This window comes from Hyperolius riggenbachi, chromosome 3, assembly GCF_040937935.1.
Source record: "Hyperolius riggenbachi isolate aHypRig1 chromosome 3, aHypRig1.pri, whole genome shotgun sequence".
Taxonomy (NCBI): Eukaryota; Metazoa; Chordata; class Amphibia; order Anura; family Hyperoliidae; genus Hyperolius; species Hyperolius riggenbachi.
The window spans coordinates 84983917-84999266 of NC_090648.1; the positions used below are offsets into that span (position 1 = coordinate 84983917).

Consider the following 15350-nt stretch of genomic DNA (forward strand, 5'->3'; position numbering starts at 1 on the left):
ATTTCTTTTTCACATAGGGCTATGTAGGTTTTGAGGGTTTTTTTCTCACTAAATAATAAAAACCATCATTTAAAACTGCATTTTGTGTTCAATTATGTTATCTTTGACTAATAGTTAACGTTTTTTTGATGAGCAGAAACATTTAAGTGTGACAAACATGCAAAATATTAAGAAATCAGTAAGGGGGCAAATAGTTTTTCCCATCACTGTATATGGGTAATATATATATATATATGTATATGTATGTGTGTGTGTGTGTGTATATATATATATATATATATATATATATATATATATATATATATATATATATATATATATATATATATATATATATATACCGTATTTTTCGGAATATAAGACGCACTTTTTCTTCCCCAAAACTAGGGGGGAAAAGTGGGTGCGTCTTATATTCTAAAGGTACGGTATTTGGGCCCCAAAACATACTTACCGGTTCCTGCTGCCGCGATCCTGTCCTCCTCCGTCTGACTGCCGCCATCCAAGGGTCATCCGAATGTCCCAGCTGTGGTCATCTGAGGGTCCCAGCCATCCCATCCAGAATCCCGGCTCTTCAGTGTCCCAGTCGCCAGATCGTCTTCACTGCAGACAGCAGTCATGCGGTAATCGCGCTTCTGCCTCGCCGACATCCTCCATGGTAACGGCGTCCTCTTCCTAGTTACGGTGCCCCCTTCTGTGTGACGAGCGGCGCATGTGCGCCGGGGTCACGCATGACTTCAGGCGCACGTGCGCCGGGGTCACGCATGACGTCAGGCGCACATGCGCTGCTCGTCACACAGAAGGGGGCACCGTAACTAGGAAGAGGACGCCGTTACCATGGAGGATGTCGGCGAGGCAGCAGCGCGATTACTGCATGACTGCTGTCTGCAGTGAAGACGATCTGGCGACTGGGACACTGAAGAGCCGGGATTCTGGATGGGATGGCTGGGACCCTCAGATGACCACAGCTGGGACCCTCGGATGACCCTTGGAAGGCGGCAGTCAGGCGGAGGAGGACAGGATCGCGGCAGCAGGATCAGGTGAGATGCTGCAGGGGCAAAGTGTAGTGTAGTTTGTGTTGGGTGCAGGATTTAGTTAGTGTAGTGTAGTTTGGGTTGGCTGCAGGGGTTAGTTCGTGTAGTGTAGTGTAGTTTGGGTTGGCTGCAGGGGTTAGTTCGTGTAGTGTAGTGTAGTTGGTGGGGGCAGCAGGGGTAAGTGAAGTGTAGTGTAGCAGGATTTAGTGTAGATGAGCAGTTCAGCTTAGATAGAGACAGTTTTGGGGGGTTTAAAGGTCCACAAGACACCTCTGCACCATAGACGCACCTAGGTTTCGTTTTTTTTTTTTTTTTTCCTGATTTTTGCCTTCTAAATCTAGGTGCGTCTTATATGCCGGAGCGTCTTATATTCCGCAAAATACTGTGTGTGTGTGTGTGTGTGTGTATATGTATGTATATGTGTATATGTGTATATGTGTATATGTGTATATGTGTGTATGTGTGTATGTGTGTATGTGTGTATGTGTGTATGTGTGTATGTGTGTATGTGTATGTGTATGTGTATATATATATTTATATATTCGTGTGTGTGTATGTGCCGCGATCATGCAAAAACGGCTTGACCAATTTGAACGAAACTTGGTACACAGATCCCTTACTACCTGGGATGATATGTTCTGGGGGTCTCGCGGCCCCCCTGCACACCTGGGCGGAGGTACAAACAGCAAATCAGATTCCACCCATTCAAGTCAATGGAAAAAATGTAAAAGGCTGCCATTCTCACAGTAATCGAGCCAGAGTCCCCACTCTTTGCACAGTTGGTCACTTGGTGGCCGAGGTTACAAATCCAGGAAAAGTGGGCGGAGCATAAAACAGCCATTCAAATTTCAGCCGTTCATTTTAAATGGGAAAATGTAAACTGCAGCCATTCTTAGACTGTTAATCGCAGGGTTCTCAAACTTGCCACAGTTGGTCACTGGGTGAATGAGATTAAGATTCAAGAAAGTGGGTGGAGCCTACAACAGCCAATCAAAATTCACCTATTGATTTTCAAGGGGAATATTTAACCAGTTCGCATTCAGTCGTTTTTCGCTTCATGCATCCGAACAATGTTCACCTCCCATTCATTAGCCTATAACTTTATTACTACTTATCACAATGAACTGATCTATATCTTGTTTTTTCCGCCACCAATTAGGCTTTCTTTGGGGGGTACATTTTACTAAGAGCCACTTTACTGTAAATGCATTTTAAAAGGAAGAATAAGAAGAAAACGGAAACAAATCATTATTTCTCACTTTTCGGCAATTATAGTTTTAAAATAATACATGCCTCCATAATTAAAACCCACGTATTGTATATGCCCATTTGTCCCGTTTATTACACCATTTAAATTATGTCCCTATCACAATGTATGGCGACAATATTTTATTTGGAAATAAAAGTGCATTTTTTCCGTTTTGCATTCATCACTATTTACAAGCTTATAATAAAAAAAAAAGAAATATTTCATCTTTACATAGATATTTAAAAAGTTTAGACCCTTAGGTAAATATTTGTGTTTTTTTTTTTTTTTTAATTGTAATGTTGTTTTTTTTTTTAATTAAACATTTTATGTGGGTATTTTTGGGAGGGTGGGATTGAAATTGTATTTTTTTTGTAAATATATGTGTATTTTTATTTTTATTTAACATTTAGATGTAGTTTACTTTTTGGCCACAAGATGGCAGCCATGAGTTGTTTACAGTGACGTCACTCTAAGCGTACCACGTACGCTTAGAGCGACATAGGAAGCAGAAAAAGCGTAGCTTCCGAGAGAAGCTGTCGCTTTTTCTGCGGGGGAGAGGAATCAGTGATCGGGCACCGTTGCCCGATTCACTGATTCACTGGCTAACAAACCGCCGGCCGATCGCGCGCGTGCACGCGCGCGATCGGCCGCATGGACGCGCAGGAGCGCACATGGCTTCCTGGACGTGAGTTTCACGTCCAGGAATGTGAAATAGTTAAACTGCTGCTATTCTTACACTTTTAATGGCAGAGGCTTCAAACTTGCTACAGTCGGTCATTGGATGACTGGGGTCAAAGTTCACTAAAGGGGCGGGGCCACATACAGCCAATCAGATATCCTTGGTGGATAAACTGCTTCCATTCACACATTTTTGATGCCTGGAACCTGACAGCTCACAAACTTGGTCATTGAGTGACTGTGTGTCAAGGTTACGAAAAGTGGGCGGAGCCAAAACAACTTTTACTGGGAAAATATAAACGGCAGCCATTCTTACACCGTTAATGGCAGGGTTCTCAAACTTTGCACAGTTGGTCATTGGGTCACAGATTAAGATTTTGGAAGGTGGGTGGAGCCTAAAACAGCCAATAAAAATTCCCCTTTTGATTTTCAAAGGGTATATTTCATCTGCTACCATTCTCTTATGCTGGTAAAAGCAGATGCCTCAAACCTGGTACAGTTGGTCACTGGGTGACTAGGGTCCAAATTCAGGAAGGGGGCGGAGCCACAAACAGCCAGATTTGTTTATTTTTCAATGGGAATATACAAAGTATTGATACCAAGGACCCCAAAGCCGATAAACTTGATAACTGAGTGACTGTATATCAAGGTTAGAAAAAGTGGGCGGTGCCAACAACTACATTTTTAACATTGCAGGGTTCCCAAACTTTACACAATTGGCCACTGGGTGACTGGGATGAATATTCAGAAATGTGGGTGGCGCCTACAACAGCCAATCAAAATGTACCTATTGATTTTCAAGGGGAATATTCACATTGCTACCATTCTTACACTGTTAGTGGCAGAGGCCTCAAACCTGATACAGTCAGTCATTGGGTGACTGGGGTCCAAATTCACTAAAGGGGTGGAGCCACAAACAGCCAATCAGATTTGCTAGATTGATTTCAGCCATTCTGTTATTGCCAGGGTTCTCAAACATGACACAGTTGGCCACTGGGTGACTGTGACTAATATTCAGAAAAGTGGGTGAAGCCTACAGCAGCCAATCAAAATTCACCTTTTGATTTTCAAGGGGAATATTTACATTGCTGCCATTCATGCACTCTTAATGGCAGAGGCCTAACATCTGCTACAGTCAGTCACTGGGAGACTGAAATTTAAATTCTGAAGGGAGCGGGCCAAAAACAGCCAATCAGATTTGTTTAATTTCAATGGTAAAATGCAACTTATTGATGCCAAAGACCCCAAAGCTCATAAACTTGGTCATTAAGTGACTGTATGTCAAAATTAGAAATAGTGGGCAGAGCCAAAAACAACTAACTTTTTACATGGGAAAATGTAAACTGCAGCTTTTCTTACACTGTTAATAGCAGGGTTCTCAAACTTCACACAGCTGGTCACTGGGTGACTAGGATTAATATTCGGAAAAGTAGGTGGAGCCTACAAGAGCCAATCAAAATTCACCTATTGATTTTCAAGGGGAATATTGAAACTGCAGCCATTCTCACACTGTTAATAGCAGAGGCCTCAAACCTGCTACAGTCGGTCGTTAAGTGTTTGAGGTTCAAATTCAGTAAAGGGGCAGAGCCAAAAACAGCCAGATTTCTTTGCTGGATAAACTGCTTCCATTAGCACAATTTTGATGCCAGGAACCCAAAAGCTCACAAACTTGGCCATTGTGTAGTGACTGTGTGTCAAGGTTACAAAAAGTGGGTGGAGTTAAAAACAGATTTTTCTGGGAAATTGTAAACTGCAGCCTTTCTTCACTGTTAATGGCAGGGTTCTTTCTCAAACTTAGCATAGCTGGTTACTGGGTGACTGGGATTAATAATCAGAAAAGTGGGTGGAGCCCAAAAATCACATGTCGCTTTTCAAGGAGAATATTAAAATTGCTGCCATTCTTGCACTGTTAATGGCACAAGCCTAAAACCTGGTACAGTTGGTCATTGGGTCACTGAGGTTCAAATTCAGAAAAGGGGACAGAGCCACAAACAGTGAATCAGATTTGTTTCATTTCATGGGAAAATACAAATTATTGATGCCAAGGACCCCAAAACTCACAAACTTGGGCATTGAGTAGTGACTTTGTGTCCAGGTTACAAAAAGTGGGCGGAGCCAAAACGAATGTCACTGGGAAAGTGTAAACTGCAGCCCTTCTTACACTGTTTATTTTAGGGTTCCCAATCTTTGCCCAGATGGTCACTGAGTGACTGAGATATTCAGGGAAGTGGGTGGAGCCTATAATAGCCAATCAAAATTCACCTGTTGATTTTCAAGTGGAATATTTAAATTGCTGCCATTTTTACACTGTTAATAGCAGATGCCTCAAACCTGCTACAGTTGATCATTGGGTGACTGGGGTTCAAATGCTGGAGAGGGGTGGAGCCACAAACAGCCTATCTGATTTGTTTAATTTCTATGGGAATATACAAATTATTGATGCCAAGGACTCCAAAGCTCACAAACTTGGTCATTGAGTGTTTGTGTGTTAGGGTTAGAAAGTGGGCAGAGCCAACACCAGTCAAATACATACCCGGGCAATGCTGGGTCATCAGTGGGTGGAGACAAATACAAATTTCACTGGGAAAATGTACACTGCAGCCATTCTGTTAATGGCAGGGTTTTTAAACTTTGCACAGTTGGTCACTGGGTGACTGGGATTAATATTCAGAAAAGTGGGTGGAGCCTACAAAAGTGAATCAAACTTCACCTATTGCTTTTCAAGGGGAATATTTAATTGCTACCATTCTTGAACTGTTAATGGCACAGGCCTCAAACCTGGTACAGTTGGTTATTGGGTGACTGGGGTTCAAATTCAGAAAAAGGAGTGGAGCCACACACACCCAATCAGATTTGTTTCATTTCAATGCAGATTATTGATACCAAAGACCGCAAAGCTCACAAACTTGGTCAGTGAGAAATTGTGTGTTAGGGTTAAAAAATGTAGGCGGAGCCAACACCAGCCAAATACATACCCGGGCAACGCCGGGCAATCAGCTAGTGTGTGTGTATATGTATATATATATATATATATATATATATATATATATATATATATATATATATATATATATATATATATATATATATATATATATATATATATATATATATATATATATATATATATATATATATATATATATATAATATTTTTTTACATGCGCACTACACCCAACAGGCTCAGGTACCTGCACCCATAGTTGAAGATCTATATTTATATAGACGCCTTTGCTGGGACTTGACTGAGTTTACTATATCCAGAGGGCAAGTTCTAGAACCTTTGCAGTGGTGTTGTGATTCATTGAACTCAAACCCCTTGTACATTTAATAATTTCCATTTTTTTTTCTTTTAGGCCTAAAGGGTACCCCTGGTGGTGGAGGAGGAGGAAGCGGTCCTAATGGTCCATCTTTCAGTTACTCTTTCCATGGAGATCCACATGCCATGTTCTCAGAGTTCTTTGGGGGTCGCAACCCGTTTGACACTTTTTTTGCGCGAAACGATGAAGACATGGACACCGATGATCCTTTCTCAGGCTTTGGCATGGGGGGCATGGGAGGCTTTGGCCATTTAGGCGGATTTCCGAGGGCTGGTCCAGGTCGACCTCAGCCAATGTCAAGGAAGCAAGACCCACCAGTGATCAGGGAGCTTCCGGTCTCTCTTGAGGACGTTTTCAGTGGCTGCACCAAGAAAATGAAGATTTCTCACAAACGTCTGGGCCCCGATGGGAGAAGCGTTCACACAGAGGACAAGATTCTCACTATTCAAGTAAAGAAAGGGTGGAAGGAAGGCACAAAGATCACATTCCCCAAAGAAGGCGATGAAACCCCAACTAACATCCCTGCAGATATTGTGTTTGTGCTAAAAGACAAGCCTCACACGATGTTCAAGAGAGATTCATCTAATCTGGTGTACACAGCCAAAATCAGCCTGAGAGAGGTAAGCAAACTTGTCATGTTGTGGCTGTCTTTGGACTATGCCTGTAAGTTCCTACTTTTTGTAGACGAACGTTTGTGAGGCATGCTGGGTTAAGCCACTTGTGCCTTCCCAGCCTTTTAGCTAGTAAGGATGCCCGCCATCCAGCATTCTATAAAACAAGGTTAGGGCTCATCCACTTAAAGAGAACCTGTAACAAAAAAAGTTCCCCTGGGGGGTACTGACCTCGGAAGAGGAAAGCCTCAGTGTCCCAATGAGGCTTCTCCCTCCCCTCTAGCTGCAGGCAGTCCAGCGCTGGCTCCCCCGAAGTGTCCCAGAATCCTCCCTTGACAAGCGCTGATTTATTTACCTTTCGGCTCTCCGCACGGAGATAGGCGAAAATAGCCGATCTCAGTCGGGACAGCGATCGGCTATTTCCGCCTATCTCCGAGCGGAGAATAGATACTGCGCCTGTGTCTGGAAGGTAAATATTTACATCCCCCCTGTTCGGGGAGCTTTATCTCCGCCGACGTGGGACCGAGGAGGAAGGGGGAAGCCTCAATAGGATCTGGAGGCTTCCCCCCACTCCAGGTGAGTACACCATCCCCCCAACCTCCTCCAGACCACCATTGCTGCCCAGGATCCTTTTTAAAAGTTTGAAGTTGTCCTCCTGTCTGTGAAAGAGAGCTTGGCTGGTCTGCACGATAAGGGCTGTGGAGTCGGTACAAAAATACTGCAACTCCTTAGTTTATGAAACTCAGACTCCAGATACCCAAAAAATGACTCCCGACTCCACAGCCCTGGCCGCGTTGACGATCTGCACGGTGGAATAAGCCAGTGGCTTTGTGTTTCTGTGCAGGCTCGGGGCTGTCTTATCTAAAGTTTAGATAGTTTACTCAGCAAATCTAGCTGCAAACTGTGATACAATGACAGCAGCCATGTTCAGCTTGCCTGTGTTTAATGAGACAAACAGAACTGTATCTCCCACTCCTCTCTCTTCCTCCCTCCTCCTCTCTGCCTCTGAAATCTCTGGATAGTAACCTCCTCTTCCTCCTGCCCAGACTGATCTCCCATAAGCCCTTGCTACTAAGGCTGAAAGTGCCAAGGCTCTCAAGTAGGCTGTGGGCGAGGCTTGTTTAGTTTATAGGGAATTAGAGTATTAAAACAAAACAAAAACAAGTATTTGGCTTGAGGAATGCCCTATAAACTATATGAAAGGAACAAAATTATGCAATGAGTAAAAGTTTATCTCGGATCCACTTTAAAGGGAACCTGAGGTGAGAGTGATATGGAGGGTGCCATATTTGCTTCCTGATCCTTTGTCTCTAAGGGTCCCTTTCCACTTGAGACGTGCGGCGTCCATTCCTGGTGTGCGGGCACGCAGACAAATCCCATTAGCTGTGCCATGCACGGCTATGGGAATCGCGGCCTCCCGTGCCATTTCGGATTGGCAATGTCGGCCAAATTGCTAGTGCAAGCAATTCGGCCGGAAGCGCTATTGTACCCTATGGCAGAGTTTCCCCGCGTGATTTGCCTGTGGGGAAACTCTGCAGATTCGGCCAGTGGAAACGGGCCCTGATACTTTTAGCCATAAACCCTGAACAAGCATGTGCAGATAAGGTACTCTGACTCAGCTGACTCAGGTTTTACTGGATTAGCCATATGCTTGATCCAGGTTTTTGACTCATCTTTTTGACTTTGAACTTTTCACCTTTTTACTTTTGCGTTTACTGTTGTTCATGTATCTTATGATTACTGTTTTTGATTTATCAGGCTCTCTGCGGCTGCTCCGTGAACGTCCCCACCTTGGACGGACGCACTCTTCCCGTCGTTATCAGAGACATCGTCAGTCCAGGGACCAAGCGGAGAATCCACGGAGAAGGACTTCCCCTGCCCAAGTCACCGGATCAGAGGGGCGATCTGATAGTAGAGTTTGATATCCGCTTCCCTGACCGTCTCCCCACTGTTGCCCGCGAGACATTAGAGAGGGTCTTACCTAAATAGTAACTGTACATCTCCCTAACACACCATAGACCAAAGCGGTATTGAAGGTTCCATTAAACGCCTTCAGCACAGTAAGGCTGGGTTCACAGTGGTCAGTTGCATAACACACGCGTTATAATGTGTGTGAATTGCCATGGAGACTGGGCAAAGACTTAAAGAGGAACTCCAGTGAAAATAATGTAAGAAACAAAGTGCTTCATTTTTACAATAATTATGTATAAATGATTTAGTCAGTGTTTGCCCGTTGTAAAATCTTTCCTCTGCCTGAGTTACATTCTGACATTTATGACCTGGAGACCTTTTTTACTTCTGGCAGGTGATGTCACTGGAAGAGTATATGCTGTTTTCTTTTTGGCAGTTGGACCAACCTGTAAACAGCTGTTATGTCCCATAATGCAATGAGGTTCACAGACAGGAAACGGTCAGCACCATGGTCCTGACATGACACTGTGGGAGGGGTTTAACCACAATATCAGCCATACAGAGCCCCCTGGTGGTCTGTTTGTGAAAAGGAATAGATTTCTCATGGGAAAGGGGGTATCAGCTACTGATTGGGATGAAGTTAAATTCTTGGTCCCGGTTTCTCTTTAAATGCAACGCCTGCATGCAGGGACTTAGAACAGCCTTTCTCAACCTTTTTTACCCTAGAGGAACCCTACAAATCATTTTGCGATCTCAAGGAACGTCTGCAAATAATTTGGGGATCTCGAGGAACCCCTGCATTTATTTGGCAGGAGGCATGGTCTTTAAAAATGATGTGGCTGTTTATAGAACTACCCCCTATTACAATGTCTCCTTATTCTAGTGCTTTTTATTAATGTGCTCATTATTCTGACCCCCAATCTAGTGCTTTTTTACAGAACCCACTATTATAACGTGCTGTATTATATATCACCCAGGATGGGGGAAAATGCCAAGGAACCCTGGTTGAGAAGGCCTGACTTAGAATAACACGATCCATTACAATGCAGTACTGTGAACAGACCCATAGGATTGTATGGGCAGTGAGCTGACATGCAGTTATTCTGCGAGACAACTGACCACTGTGAACTAGCCCTCAAGCTGGAAAAAAGGGGTCTGTGTTCATTTACAGGACATAAAGTGAGCCCAAATAGTCATGTTTTTCTCAACTCTTTGTCTATTCTCAACAAAGTCTTAAAGGACAGCTCCTGTGTCCCCCCCCCACTTTCATAAATGAGTTGTGTTCAGTTATAGCTCTCGCACTGTGTTTGAGAGATGCTTTGACAGTGTCTACTCTGTATCTGACATTAGTAGATCCTGGTGTGCACTTAATGAGCTCCTCATAGTGCTCGTAATACAAGATCGCTGCATTTCATCTTCATTTCTTCTCATTCCGGTTTTATTGCTCTATCATCCTGTCGGCAGCAAAGTAAGAGTAACATTTCTTTACACCTTTTAGACCTTTTGTCTACCTGGTTGCTTAGGATCTGCCCTGTGCCACTGGTCAAGAGAATCCTGAGGCTTGCCTCTCTGAACTGGGATGGTACCTAAAGTCCAGATGTGCCCTGCCTGCCTGTGACTATAATAAAGGGAACATAAACTGAGAAGGATATGGATTTTTCCTTTTAAAATCATACCAGTTCCCTGACTCTCCTGCTGATCCTGTGTTTCTAATACTTTCAGCCACAGCCCCTTAACAAGCATGCAGATCAGGTGCTCTGACTGAAGTCAGACTGGATTAGCTGCATGCTTGTTTCAGGTGTGTATTTCAGCCACTACTGCAGCTAAAGAGATCAGCAGGGCTGCCAGGCAACAGGTATGGTTTAAAAGGAAACATTCATACCCCTCTCAGTTAAGGTTCCCTTTAAGGGCCCTCCCATAGTGTTGCCTGAGTGAAAATGAACCCAGGCGCTATATCTGAAGTGCCACCTGCTGTTTAAAGGTGATATTGCAGCAGACCCAGGGGTCTGTTGTAGCTGCGCTGCTGGATGTGGGAAACCTTCTGTGTTCGTTACAAGCAGATGATGACTATGTTTACACTGACCAGGGCCTCTAAAACAGAGTTCCCCAACCCTGTCCTCCAGGCCCACCAACAGTACATGTTTTTCAGAAAACCACATACATGCACAGGTGAGGTAATTAGTGTCTCAGCCAATCTGATTACCTACGTCTGCGGCTTTCCACAAAACATGCTTTGTTGGTGGGCCTTAAGGACAGGGTTGGGGAACACTGCTTAAGCCCCCTCTGCACCACTCAATTCCAGGCGAGATTGATCGAATTCGATTAGATAGATTAAATCCAACATTCGATCAATCGTGTGATCAATTTTGGCTAGTTTTCAATGCAAATCGATCACACGATTGATCTAATGCCGATCGGACATGTCTGATTTAATCGATCTAATCGAATTCGATCCAATTGAATTCAATCGATCTTGCCTGGAATTGAATGGTGTAGAGGGGGCTTAAAACACTAGAGGGTCTAGACTGACAAGCACTGTTTTATAAGCATCTCTGTCAGATTGACAGGATTTTAGTTTAAAGTAAACCTGAGATGTCACAATAAAACGATTTGATACTTACCCGGGGCTTGCACTAGCTCTATTAGCAGCGAGGCATCCTTCGTCGTCCTCCCGAGTGCCTCGGTTCAGCTGTAAGCAGTCCCGGTAATCGGGGTCAGTAGTGCCAGTCGGCTCTTCTACGCATGTTTGGAGGGGTCGCGCATGCACAAAAGAGCCGACTGACGCGACTGAGCCAGATTGCCGGGACTGATTGTGGCTGAACGGAGGCACTCGGGAGGACGGCGAGGGACGCATCAGTGCTCATGGCGCTGGAGGAAGCCCTGGGTAAGTATCAAATCTTTTTATTGTGACATCACACTTTAACCTGGCATCTTAAAGTGGCCACTAACTGTCCAATATATAGCAAAAAATCGTTTGAGCGATCAGAAATTCTGATCAGATTGGTTGAAAATAATCTCAGTTGATGGGCACAATCGATTATGAATGATTATAAAAAAAATCGTCCGACTGTATTTTTGTCAAACCAAAATTTGGATTTTCTTGTTTGGTTGTGATACATTGGAAGCAAAGATTGGTTCATTGATGGTGTAGTGAATGCTTTTTCTTCCAATCAGGATTTCTGATCGCTCAAACGATTTTTTGCTAGAAATTGGACCATTAGTGGCCACCTTCACACATAATGTAACCCCTTTATTTCAGTATTGGTGTGTTTTATACATGTGCAACGTCTTTATACTTGGAATACATTTTGTTATAAAAGGCTTCTTTTCCTCATCTCACGACGCACAATTTAACTGGAGTGTTATTTGTTCTATTGATCCAGCAACATTTTGAAATGTAATCTCACTGGATGGGGACACGCCCCTTATTTTTATTTTTTCTTCCCTCAGATTAACAGTTGTAATGACTGGACTAGGCCACTAGCTGGCACCCTAGTGATTTTGTTTTCTATTGTGAAAGTTTAGTAATGCACCTACAGATGAAATGAGGAAGGGAGTTCCTTGTTTAAATTGTGGCAATTACTGGCTCGCTCCAGTGTCCCCTAAATAAATACATTTGTATTTGTGGTGTAAATATTATATATATTTTTTATTTTAATCACATGGTTCTGTGTGTAAATAGTGTATTTGCAGATTGACCTATAAGCAGTGCTTTGGGGTAGGGGGCGCTGACTGATCTGTAAAGTGTGGCGACAGGATGCTGACGTTTGTTTTTGTGATGTTTTGTATCTGAATGAAACTTCATAGTGCTGCCTGACCGCCGCCAACTCCTTGCGAGCCTAGAGTTGTACAGCGGCATTAACCAGAGATTCTAGGCAAGTGTAAACATCTCCAAGAGCTGGAAATATCTTCTCAAAATAAAATTCAATATTTTCAGTAAACGGTTTTGTGGTCTTTCTTCTTCTTCTTCTTTTTTTTTTTTTTTTTTTTTTTTTTTCGTGTGTGTGTGTGTCTGCACAATGTTTAGGCTGGTTTTACACTTGCTTTTTGCGTTGTGGTGGGATTCAATGCTCCTGTTGCATCCCACCATAATGCAAAAAATGACAATTGTATGACCCTGCAGCAGAGTGCGCTGATGCTGGACAGGAAGTACGGTATGTCACTGGGATTCCCGTCAATCCACGCTCCATCGTTTACACTTACTGTGTTGCCCATAGACTTCCATTACCCCAAGCATCGTGCGTTTAAGTGGTCTGAACTCCAGCATTTCTGCTTTGCTCTAAAAGATTCCTCACAGCTTGAAAACTACTATACCAGAAAAAAATTCTAGCAGACCATCACTGAAATGGTTAAACAAGGCAATTTCCCCTGCTATTCAGCTTCAAATCCGCATCCAAACTGTTGATAACAGTATCTTTTTTTTTTTTTACTTGTTAAACACAAATGTATCAACAATGGAATGTAAACAAACACTCTCTGAGAAACTCTCTGCTTCAGGCACACACAGTGTTCAGAATAGCTCATCGGAAGATTTTAATATATAAAAAAGCAGTTATAATAGAAAAAAAAATAAAATGCAATGCCAGCTTTCAGTGCAAGAAAAACTACACTTTTTGGAAACTTGTAATTTGTAAACAGACAATATTAGGTGTGCACAAAAGCAAATAATAACTGTATGAGTAATAAAAAGTAGGAAAACACATTTTTATTGAATGTTATGTCAGAGTTTCGGATCACTTTAAATGCCGTGCTTGCGGTACCACGCTGCTGCCCTTGGTTCGGATTGGATACTTCCAGTGCACCGCAACAGGCCGCAATAAGTGTGAAGTTTCCCTAGACTTTCATTGTTTTTGCGGCCCCTTGCGGTAGCAAAGGCCAAAGCAACATTTTCATGCAAGTGTAAAAAGGACCTGAATGTATAGAGTCTCTGTATTTAGAGAAACTTCGACCAAGAATTGAACTTAATCCCAATCAGTAGCTGATACCCCCTTTTACATAAGAAATCTATTTCTTTTCACAAACAGACCATCAGGGGGCGCTGTATGACTGATATTGTGGTGAGACCCCTCCCACAAGAAGCTGTGAGTACCGAGGTACTTCTGGCAGTTTCCTGTCTGTAAACCTTGTTGCCTTGTGGGAAATAGCGGTTTACAGCTGTTTGCAACTGCCAAAACAGCATACAGCAGCTACATCACCTGCCAACAGTAAAAATGGCACCATGTGATAAATGTCAGAATATAAATCAGGGATTTTAAAGATTTTACAATGGGCAAACACTGACTAAATCATTTATACATCATTATTGTAAAAATAAAGCACTTTTTTATTACATTATTTTCACTGGAGTTCCTCTTTAAAGGACAACTGTAATGAGAGGGATATGGAGGCTGCCATATTTTTTTTTTCCTTTTAAGCAATACCAGTTGCCTGGCTGTCCTGCTGATCCTCTGCTTCTAATACTTTTAGCCATAGACCCTGAACAAGCATGCAGCAGATCAGGTGTTTCTGACAATGTCAGACAAGATTATGTGCATGCTTGTTTCTAGTGTGATTCAGACACTACTGCATCCAAATAGACCAGCAGGGTTGCCAGGCAACTGGTTCAGTATCAGTTCTCTATAATATGTTGGCGCTTTATAAATAAAATAAATAATAAACTGATATAATAAACCTCTGGGTATAGTAAACTCAGTGCTCAGCTCCCAGCAAATGCATCTGTATAAATATACAATGTATGACCAATTCTGATATAAACTTCTGACATAGTAAACTACTTTTCCTGGTCCCTTGGCGTTTACTATAAAGGAATTCTACTGTATTGTTTGAAAAAGAAATACACATGACAGCCTCCATATACCTCTCACTTTAGTTGTCCTTTTAAAGCCAATGGGTACCGTATTAAAAAAGAAAAAGTCAGATACTCACCTCAGGAAACGGAAGGCTCGGTCCTAATGAGCCTTCCCTCTCCCGGTGTCCTCGGTGCTGCGCTGGCTCCCCCGTTCGCGTCCGCCGCAGCAGGGACTTCGGAAGTCTTCGGGAGCACTCGGGCTTCCGAAGACGGGCTGCTCCATACTACGTATGCGCGAGTGCGTCATAGAGGGCGCTCGGCATGCGTAGTATGGAGCGGCCGCGTCAGCGGGAGCCCGAGTGCTCCCGAAGGCTTCCGAAAGCTCCCGAAGGCATGCGGAAGTGGCAGTATTTGACCGAACTGGTCGAATACTGCCATGGGGGATCCTGCGCGGGAGAGGAGGGGGAAGGCTCATTAGGACCGAGCCTTCCCTCTCCTTAGGTGAGTATCTGACTTTTTCTTTTTTAATACGGTAAACATTCACTTTAAAGTAAAACTGAAAGTGGATCTGAGATAAACTTTTACTCATTGCATAATTGTGCCCCTTACATATAGTTTATGGGGCATTCCTCAAGCCAAATCCTTTTTTGTTTTAATATCCTAATTCCCTATAAACTAAACAAGCCTCGCCCACAGCTCCTCCAGTGCCTAGGCACTCTGAGACCCATGTAGCAAGGGCTTATGGGAGGAGCAGGTTACTAG

The 15350-nt window shown here is 43.2% G+C and overlaps 1 protein-coding gene across 1 annotated transcript in view; it reads left to right on the plus strand.

Moving 5' to 3' along the window:
- LOC137562783 (dnaJ homolog subfamily B member 1-like) overlaps nucleotides 1-12741 on the plus strand; it is a 29845-nt gene extending 17104 nt beyond the window's left edge. Inside the window, exons 3-4 of the mRNA XM_068274477.1 lie at nucleotides 6315-6898; nucleotides 8648-12741. Coding sequence (XP_068130578.1) covers nucleotides 6315-6898; nucleotides 8648-8878 — 815 coding nt within the window. The 3' untranslated portion in view covers nucleotides 8879-12741. The remainder of the gene's footprint in view (nucleotides 1-6314; nucleotides 6899-8647) is intronic.
- Nucleotides 12742-15350: the final 2609 nt, after the last annotated feature.